The sequence below is a fragment of the Alligator sinensis genome, unplaced genomic scaffold (genome assembly GCF_000455745.1).
Source record: "Alligator sinensis unplaced genomic scaffold, ASM45574v1 scaffold559_2, whole genome shotgun sequence".
Taxonomy (NCBI): Eukaryota; Metazoa; Chordata; order Crocodylia; family Alligatoridae; genus Alligator; species Alligator sinensis.
Genome location: NW_005842046.1, coordinates 209781 through 220352, shown reverse-complemented (window position 1 = coordinate 220352; position 10572 = coordinate 209781). Strand labels below are relative to the sequence as shown.

The window sequence follows — 10572 nt, the reverse complement described above, 5'->3', positions numbered from 1 at the left end:
GGGGGGGTGGGGGGGACGCGAGTAGAAGGCTCTCGAGTAGCGCCCACAATGCCGCGCGCGGCCGGACTCCCCCCCCGCGCTGGGAGAAGTGGTTCCGCCCACGGGAGGGCGGGTTAGGCGCCAAAGGCGACAGTGGCCAGAGCGAGGCCGCGGGAAGGAGAGGGGCGGGGCCTGGGGGGGAGTGAGGGATGCCCTGTTGCCATGGCAACAGACCTAGGCGCATCCGCAAGCTCCTGCTCCCTCTTTGCAGGGCCCAAGGGCCTGGGGTGCGCACCCTCGCAACCCTGGGGGTGTCAACCCTCCCTGGCATCTCCAGGGATTAGAGACCGCCCCCCGGGAGAGAAACGAGAAAATAAATATTAAATTATTGAATCCGGATGTGTGCGGGCGCACGGTGGGCTTTTTTTCAATGCAAGCCTCACGCGCCTTTGCCTTCCTGACGTCGAGGCTAGGCCCCAAATGACAGATGCGTGCGTCCACGTTTTGCATCGGCGTTTGGGAAACCTCTGAGGATCGATTCAGGTCGAGCGGGCCCCAATCGAGGGCTCCGGGCGCCCGTGGAGACAACCCGCGCGCAGGGGAAGGAGAGAGGATGGACCGTGAACGATGAGCAGTGACTTCTTGGCCGACATCGGAGAGCCCTCCAGAGCCCCGTGCCCAATCCTGGATGCGTGAAAGCTAAATCCTTCGAGAGCAACTAGGTGCAATATTACCTGGGCCTCAGGGGCTCACCTTCGTGCGCTAAATCGTTCAGATTTCCCCGGGAGAAAAGCCTGCCTGCGTGCCAGGCGGCGTTTTCTAACCCCGACATCCCGTATTAAGGCAGTGACGATTGACGTGATACCTTCAGAAATTCGAACAACGGTACCTAAAAAAAAAAGAAGAAGAAGAGAGAACTTAGAAATAATATTTGCAGGCAGCTGTCTTTCTAAGGCTGTGCGCTCGCATTTATCTGTGGGACAATAAAGTGCCTCCGTATTTTGTAGCACTACAAAAGCAGAGCGCTGGGGGGGGATGCACACGTGCAAAACCCCCTGGCTGGAACATGAAAAAGTCACCTCAAAGGCATGCTCTCCAGCCAGGGGTCTGTAGTGGCTATTTTTTACTTCCCATTCTGGCCCCAGGGAAGCTGGTCCGCAAGCCCAGCAGACTCATCCGATCGACTGTTGCTGCCCCAAGACAGGTGATCTCCGCCAGGGATCGGCTGTTGCCACTGCCAGGAAGATCTGCTTCTGGGCGTGTTCAAGAGCACTAAGTCCTGACAATGCGGGGTGCATCTACACAAGACGCTTAATGCCCATTGGACTAATTCTACTGCACGTTAGCACGGCTGGCAAAAATCGTGCTAATGAGCTAATAATGTGCAGTAGCTTTAGTCCAATGCGCGTTCAGCGTCACGCAGAAAACATTCATCTCCGTTAATGTGCAGTAGCTTTAGTCCAATGGGCATTAAGCGTCACATAAAAAGCATTCATCTGCACTAATGCACAGTAGTGCTGATTATGATGCATTAAGTTAGTACCTGTAATAACTTACTGATGACAGGTACTAACTTAATGCACATTCATGAACTTGTAAATGTGCCCACTGAGTAGCTAGTTCCCTAAGCCCCGCCATGATCCACAGATGAGGCATTTCTCTATCTAATTTTCCTGCAGGGTTCGATACAATAGGCACTTTCTGAATACACCTATGAGCTGGAGCAAGTAAGGCTGCTGCTGCTCCACCTTGGAAGTTTTGGGTCAAGTTCTTCCTCTGTTTGAAGGGCTTTAAACCTGTATTTCCCGGCTGACTATATATTATTCTAGAATGGTTGCCCTCAGTCTCTCACTTTGAAGCTGTTTTACTTTTCAAGAGATAGTTGATCATTTTCAGGCCAGAGAGACAGAACATGACTGTACCTCAGCGGTTCCTTAGTACAGTGATTCTCAACCACGGCTATGGCAACCTCAGGTGCCTTAGGATCCTTTCAAGGGTGCCATGGTATGCCACATAATATTAGCACTGATACGTGTGCAAACACAATTCACAAGATAAACACAGAGATTTCAAATAGAAATCCATAGCTGTGGTCTTGCTGAGCAGTTTCCAAAAAATAAAATAAAATAAGATAAAATAAAATGCTCAATTACTTTTTTTGTAGTAAGAACTAAGAGCAGGCATTTTCCAAGGGATGTTTTGATTTTATCCAGGGGTGCCTCCAGAAGAACCACTGAGTTAGAACATGCACTTAAAACGGGGGGAGACCTGGGTTTCAGTCTTCAGTGAAGGTTTTAGTATTGTATATTCAGCATTAATTGGGGCAGAACCGTGTGTCTCCTTCCTCCTCCTAACCATTAAGCTATAGGATCATTCTCTCCCCAATTTTCTTCTCCATGAATATTTAATTGTTTTGTGAAAAAACAACAGCTTCAACAGAAGAAAGATAGGCAAGAAAATGCCTTGTTTGAGAGAGAGCCTGGAGATGAGGCACGACATGAGCTAAGTGATCCAGTTAGCTCAGTGGCCAGTGGCTCCTAAATGACGGGTGCAGGTAGCTATATACTATAGCTCATGGCATGAGCTATATACTAGTATAGTAGTACTATACTAGTATAGTATAGGCATCTACACCTTTAAGCACCCAGGCCAGGTCCTCATATAATTCAGGGCAGAGTGAGTGAGTGTGCATACAGGCATGGGGATAAAATAAAGCTAAACCTTTGCATTCCCTTGATCCTGGGCTGGTTGCAAGATGGATCAGGTTCTTTGACATGAATTAATACAACCTAACCTGAGTCGGCTGCTAATAACTTCAGGAGTCCATGCAGCAGGAAGGCATCACTCGGGTATAGTTAAACCTTTATCATGATGACCTCCTTAATCCCTTACTTAATCACCTTGGAGAAAGCTGGCAAAGGAACTGCTCTAGCAGTGCTACCCACCCATCTTCTCATGCAGCAATGGAGAATATGATCCACTAACTCCTGGACCTTTTGAATGACAGTTCAAAGACATGCTTAGAAAATAAAATCCTCCTGTTTGGGGTTAAGGCACAGAGCTGAAAGCAGTCACCTTTGATGTTTGAGATGACCGGACTGACTGATTAGCTTTTACCAGAGTTCTGAAAATGGATCTCTGTATGGGACTAGTAGACTTGGCTTTGCTTCAGTTTTTGCTATTGCTCCATCTTTGTTCAAGACAATAATAGGAATGATGTGCACATTCTGCGAGAAATAATAGACCAGCAAAGATTAGCCTGAGTCTGTATCTACTCCTTTATCTCCAAAGGAGCACATGATTAATTCCAGAAGCTGCTGTCAAATGCACAAAATAAACAAATTGGAGAGAGAGAAAAAATGTTGTCTTTTAATCTCTTTTCATTATAGAAATTGTGGGTGTTAATTGTGATAAAAGTAAAGGCAAAGTTATGAAGAGGAAATGAGATTTTTCAGCTGGACAGTGTTCCATCAAACGTAAGTCCTACCAAAATTAGTTTATATGTATAATAGAAGCCCTGTAGCTATCCCCTTTATAATTAATAAAAAAAATCATTCAGAACATAATTGCCTGGTTCCTGTCTCTCTCAGAATAATAGATCGGTGAATTACTTCCTCTGTTTAATGTCGGCATCCCCAGTGCCCCAGCCACCTTACCTGCCCTTTGATAAAATGTTTGTTAGTGAATATTATCCATTGGAGTGGTGTTATAATACATTTTGCCTCTACCTTTAGACAAATTGTTTATTGCTGCCTCTACATAAAATACAACACATTGCACAATAAACAGTACATGTGGAATGAATCATTCTGCTGAACAATTACAGGAGGAGAAAAATAACATATCCAGCACTTCTGAATGACACAGTTGAATTTAAAAGAACTTGGAAGAAAAAAAAATACTTTCCTAAAATTGCAGTTCTGAAGCGCTTCTCATTTTAGGATCTTAAAGTGTTTTGAAGACATTATCCAGTTCAATGAGCAACATTTTGAGGTAGATAGGTACAAGTGCTTAGTTTTGTTTCTACAGGATGGTGATATGAATTAGAGTTTAGGGGATTTGTCCAAATTCAGGGACAGTATCTTGCTTCCCAACCCACAACTGATCCAATAGATTGCACTCAACTAGGACTAGTTGGAAAAAAAGAGGGATGAAGGGGGGGGGGGGGCCTGGTTTCCCCCCAAAAAACCCAAATTGACCAAAATTGGAGGATTGTTGATCATGAAAGCAGTTTGTTTTTAAAAAATGTCAATCAGTATTTTTTTCTGATTTTTGCATTTCAGTAACTTTTTGACATTTAAAAAACATTGATCAGCTTGAAACACAAAGTGACATGGAACTTATTGCTGACTATTTCCACAAGTGGTGCTTAAAGTCAGGCATCAATAAATCAGTATCTTCACTCTTCCACCTGGGCAACCGGTTGAGCCAAGAGCACAGTGAGTATCAGAGTAGGCAAGGAGCCTACCCCAACCTACCTAGCAGTCCCATTAGACCATTCCCTCACCTATAGACATCACATTCAGAAGGTCAGCAGTAACGGCTCTGCATGGGTAGCTGCCTTAAGATGTTTAGCCAGCAGGACATGGGGTGCCAACTTCAAAGTGCTCAAAACCCCTCCACTTGCAATGGTTTTTGCCCCAGCAGAATATTGTGCTCCTGGATGGTCCAGAAGTTGTCACACTCAAAAGCTCGACACGGTATTTAACAGCGCACCGAGACTCGTAATAGGCTGCACAACTTACATACAATGTATTCCCTGTACTCTTGGGCATTAGACCAAGTGGTATAAGAAAACAAACCCTAACATCTTTACTGGCAATAGAGGCAAGAGATGACAAAAACAACTTGCTCCATCAACTGTTAACTGAAGACCCAAACAGATGGAGGCTTAAAAGTCGTAAACCATTTTTACATGAAGCCCACAAGCTCCGGAAAGAGATTGCAGATGCTGAACCAAACCTATGGGCAGCCACGGAGTGGGCCAACGGCTGGGAAAGATCAAGCCTATCCCTACAGTGTTTTATACCAACCCCAAACAAGTCCCACATTGGGCATGACCTTGACAGAGAAGCATGGGTCAAGCTGAACAGACGGAGATCTAGACACAGACATTTTGAAACAACACTTACCAAAATGAATGACTTGAACAGCCCCCAGTGTGAATGCAGTGTCCAACAAACAGCACAGCACTTAATTGAAAGCTGCAATCTTTACAAATGCCCAGACGGGGTACATGACATCTGGACATTGAGTGATAATACGAGACAGTGGTGCATAGGTTTGGAAGTTGGTGCTATAGGAAAGAAGCAGCTCTAAACACCATCTAGACTCAATGGTGACTTAAAATAGCAGAGGGAAATACTCAAAAGCAAAATATCCCATAAGGTGTGGGCAGTAAAGGTCATGCTGTTTGGTACATGGAGTCCTTTCCAGCATAGAGCACCTAGAAATATTCCAGTGGAATTTTTTACTTCTCTGATTCCCCAACCTTTCCCTCTTCAAGTCTAATCTTCCCTTTTCCTCTCAGGAGTCTGGATAGAAAAACTGCCTTTACCCTTTTCTATCATCCTGGTAGCTTCATTTAAAATACTGTTCCACATCTGCCTTTCAGGGTACATTAGTTTGCATGGCCGTAACTGTGATTGATTACCAAAAGACTTCCTCCTCTGTTACTAGAGTCGAGTAGAGTGGAGAACTCAGCACCGATGTTCAAAAAAGCATGTGTCCAGCCACAAATAGCAGGAGACTGGCTGAAAAATCATGAGATTGAAGAACAATACATTTACTGTTCTTTTTTATTGGTCTTCTGTTTTGGGAGCTTTTATAGGCGCACTCAGGTCATATTTTAAAGCCTCTCCGTGCAACTGGGAGAGACAGAAACAGTCTCACTTAATCATACGATCACAAGGCTGGAACTTGAAGTTAAAATGTGGATATTACAAGAATTGGCAACACTGAGTGAGCACCTATGAAAACCAGGCCAAAAGCATCTGGGAGTGCCCTTCCCCTAAAGGGAACGTTGCTGTTTTTCTTCATTCTCCACCATAAATTCACACCTGTATAGTGAAGCACCTCAATTCCTTTGTTCTCTTTTGGGGATTTTTTTCACTTTCCAGACTCCAGCCCCTGCAGAAAGATGGGTGAAATCCAGGGCTGCGTACAGACATGAAAAAAAAACCCGAAATGGCACTTTACTTTCAGCTTGGCACACCCTTGTGTGCCACAGCACATGTCTCTTCAGCACATGCCCAGAAGAGAGAGCGCATTAGTTTGACTTAGCTCACCCACCATCTCTATAGATCGGGCACTTCAGTGCGGCTTGTTGGCACTTTTATCTAATAGCTGATTGAATTAGCTTGAGATCAAAGCGCCAACAAGCCCCACTGAAGCGCCCGATTTATACAGACACTGGGGACCTGGGCCAAACTAACGTGCTTCCTCTTCTGATAGAGTGCTGGGTTTTTGTCTTTTTTCATGTCTGCCAGCAGCCTAAATTTTTAAAGCTTTTCCACCGGAAGAGATGGCCATTAAGGCCCAACGCTGTCCCCGGTCGAACACAGAGCAGACAGCACATTGTGGAAGATGGCAATGGTTGCGTTTCATAACGCTGATGAGAATTAATGAGCCTTATGTAGATAAATGTCTCCAAATCATCATAGGCGTATACCAAAGCTGCTTTACATCGTGTCAGGCGAACATGATGATGTAGATATAACCTGCACCCCACCTGTAACACCTCGCCCCTGGATGGCTCACTAGAATCAAGACCCCCTGGATCTCGAAGCAGGAGTTTCTACTGCTGAAGCAGTAGAAATACCTTTGTTAGCCAGAGCTATAGCAGGTAAACTAGTATTTATATGCGAGCCAGCCTTCAGTAGAGTGGAACAGTCCAGCCCCCTGGGTGAGTGCACATTACTGTGACATTTTACACTGTACCTAATTCATTTCCCCGTGGGGACTGTTAATGGCCAGTTTGGCTCCAAGTCTTGGAATGAATTCCACGTGGCTGGAGTCTGTACAGCAGCATGCAGACACAAGGGGCTGCCCTCAGTTTGGTCACTGGAAGATTAAAATACTATTTGTGCAAATAAAGGTCACAGCATTGTTTCACCCAGCAACACAGGCTTTACAAATAATTATCATATTTGTATTGAAAAAAAAAAAGAGTGACTAGTGATACTCAGGAAAGAGCGGTGGGTCATTCTGCTGCGCTGTGCATGCGGCCTTTACCACGTGCCTCTCGTTAACATTAACTGGAGGTTTGCAACGAGGTGTTTTCTGTCGACCATGTGGGAACGTACACCCAGCTGACGAGCAATGTGTCACTTCTTTACGCCGTCACGCTGCTGCTGTTGTAGGAGTGTAGCAAAATGGCAGGTAGTAATACAGCACACTTTAATGAGTACCTGCAAACATATAATCAGCACTTACTACATGTGGAGAGCACATCAGTGCATCTCTTTCAGTAGATGCTGCAGTGCATACATGTTTTTTCGTGGCCCTGTTTCACAAGGGATGGTTTGCTATAAATATACTAGAACTAAACATTAGCATTAGAAAAGGGATAACAAGTAGGAACAGCAATTTAATTTATTCATCATATACACCAGTCATTCCTTTGACTAAGCTTACTATGAAGGGATATAAATAGGATTTTCAATTTCCTATGTTCATTTTCTTTCCAAATCTGGTTTCTTTTTCAATTTTTTCGACAGACGTATTTAAATGAGAGATGTATCTTATTAGTAAGATATATATAATACACCTATATAGAGAGGTATAAATATCAGCGAGAGAGAGATTTTATAAAATAATAGTTTGGGTGCATTACAAATGAACATAGCATTAATTATTCATTAACTTAATTCCCACCATTAGGTTTGTTTCAGATCTTTCATAAAAGTTGCTTGCTTTGGGCAGTCAGCTCTCGCAATTATTTTTCTAAACTACCTGAGATTTGAAATGTGATTGAAGGATGGCTTTAGAAGTCGTAAGTCAATAGTGTCGCCGAACAACATCAAGTATTAGTGTTAGACGGTTCGCACTGGTTACAGCAGATCACAATGTGCATTCACTCATCTTTGCTTTCATGTCCTTAAGTAGAAACTTATTGGTTTGGAAATTCATCCCGCCGTTTTGACACTAGATGGAGAAAGAACTACGATTCTCAGTACGCAACCCACCCACTCCGGCCAAGCAAGTTCTGCCTTTCGACACCGTTCAGAGAAGACTCAGCAAAGCACTTGCACAATTCTACGGAGGAGCTGCCAGTCTCATTAAAATGATTAAAATAGCAATGCTCGGTTTCCATAATTCACAGAGCTCTCCCTTCGGAAGATCGTCAAGAATCCGAGCGCATTCCTCGCTAAAGCTTAATTGACGCCACGGACCCCAGGAGGTGATGATACATTGCTGTAGTGTGGCACTGCTTGCCATCTGTCATGCCTGGCTGGGGAAAAAAAGTTTTACAAAAGTCAAAACTTTCTTCCAGAAGCTTTTCTTTCTCCAATGGAAGGCAAAACGTTGGAGCATACGTTCCTGAGCCAAGCTTACAAGCCTCTCAAATTTGCAGCGTAGCAGTAGTCTCTTCCCATTGCAGTTATTTCTTAGTATCTCAGGTAGAGCACGTGCTCTGCTAACCTTTCACAGCATACTGTATACAGGGGTCTCCAAGAAACCCCGAGTCGGCATCTTTATTTTCCTGTGGCATCCTTACTGAATAAAAACCTCTGGAAGTAGTCTCCACACACCAGCAATGAATTCAGAGCTTCCAGGAGGCGAAAATCCATTCCTTATCATCACGACTGGTAGAGACAGATATTTCATTCTCTTCCCTGCTGAGCGCACATACAAGCTCCTATGTGCGCCGAGCATGGCCAAGGTCCATCTGTTAGCATCCAGAGCCTCTCTGCAGCATGGACCTAAAGCAAGTCACAACAGCTAGCTCAGTGTCTAGATCTTCCTCTTCCTGGCGTTGGAGACAATTGATTTAGCGGTTATGCTTCTCCAGGTCTATCCGCACCTATACCAAACCACCGGGTTCCTGGATTCCCACTTGGACACCAGTTCCAGCCCACGTGGACTCTCCTCTTCTCTCTGCTGCCCTCACTTATTCTGCCCTTCCGTCCCAGGCGGCAGTCTGACCCTCCGCCCTGCTTGAGCCTGCATTGTTTGTCCTGGCAAAGCCCTGGCTGTATTTTGAAGCTCCTTGTGTGACTTGCTGACCTGCTGCAGACACAAGCCTAGCACCCTAGGCCTGGGGTTATCCTCTCTCCAGTTCCCAGGTGCTCTGGGCAGCCAGGCGTCTCCCTACCTACTCCAGCCTCCGCTCCAGCCACTACTTTTCTCTCTCCATTTGCAACTTGTGCCATTCTCAGGCCTGGCCTGGGGACCCTGGCCAAAGTAAAGCCTGGACACTGCTTTGGCCTTATGCACTCCAGTTGTCTTCGAGATCTGCTAGCGAGATGAGCTGTTCCCCACCTACCCCCCATGCTCTCATCCAGTGCTGGCCCCTGACTCCTTCTCTAATGGTCTAAATGCAGCATTTGAGTCAGCTCTGCTTTGGTTTCACTGCCTGGCTCTGCATAACTCTTCCTGAGCTGTTCATTATTACTCATGTTTCTGCCTACCTTTTCCCCAGGCCCCCTTCAACAAAGCCATTGTTCTCGGTGCTTTCCTATCTGATCCAATGCCCGCTGTGAGGGTGGCTGCTCCCCCTTGGACATTTGTCACCAGGGTGGGAGGGCCTGCCTACCTTCCCCCACCTCCGCCTGGCAGAGGGAGCCACGACAAGCTGTGAGCATCCGGACCCTCCACTTCCTCCCCTCCCTCTCCACCGCTCACATCCATCCCTCGCACCACTCCTGACTTCACGCTTATTTTCCTCCTTCCCCCCTCTCTCCAGCCCTTCCTTTGCTGTTTCCGAGACACCCACGCCAGCTCGAAAGACATCGTGCTCATGCAGATCCTCTTCCTATCGCGCTCTCTCCAGCTTCTTGCTCTCTCACACACAGAGCTGACATTGCCCGTGCAGGGGTCGTCTCTGCCAGGGGCCCCTCCATCTCTCTCACTCCTCACCCTGCATCAGGTCGTGTGGTTTGGGCTTCTCTTTAGGTCCTGCTGTTCCCAGCCTGTCTTCCCTCCCACCACCTTCTCTTTCTCTTCTTCTTTTGATCCGCACTGCACCTGACACTTCTATCTCACCCCAGGGTACAGTCCTTTACCATTGCCCAAACTGGGACTGTTTCTTTGCATGAGCGTGTACAGTGTCTAAGGTTTCTTAGATACAGTCTTCTCTTCCCATCCGCAGGGCTCCTTGGTCTCACGTCTCAATTACTATGCCATCTTTCTCTGACCTTGACGAACACCCTGTTGTCTTGCTCATCTCCATTTAGTAGGCTGTTGCAAAGATCATCCTCCTGCTCCATCACTTGCACCATGTCACCCCGCTTCTCCATGGCATCAAATACAGATTAGTGGTTATCACTCCCAAGACCTTTCACAGCCTAAGGCCTGCACTACCTATGATCTCCCACTGACGACTCAGCCACGGAGCAAAACTTTTGTGGGCAACAGTAAAAGGACCGCCAT

At 46.0% G+C, this 10572-nt stretch overlaps 1 protein-coding gene across 1 annotated transcript in view; it reads right to left on the bottom strand.

Moving 5' to 3' along the window:
- Positions 1-10439, bottom strand: part of SMC3 (structural maintenance of chromosomes 3) — a 52191-nt gene extending 41752 nt beyond the window's left edge. Inside the window, exons 1-2 of the mRNA XM_006022833.3 lie at positions 10319-10439; positions 733-868 (exon numbers count right to left, since the gene is read on the bottom strand). Coding sequence (XP_006022895.1) covers positions 733-868; positions 10319-10439 — 257 coding nt within the window. The remainder of the gene's footprint in view (positions 1-732; positions 869-10318) is intronic.
- Between the last annotated feature and the right edge of the window lie 133 nt (positions 10440-10572).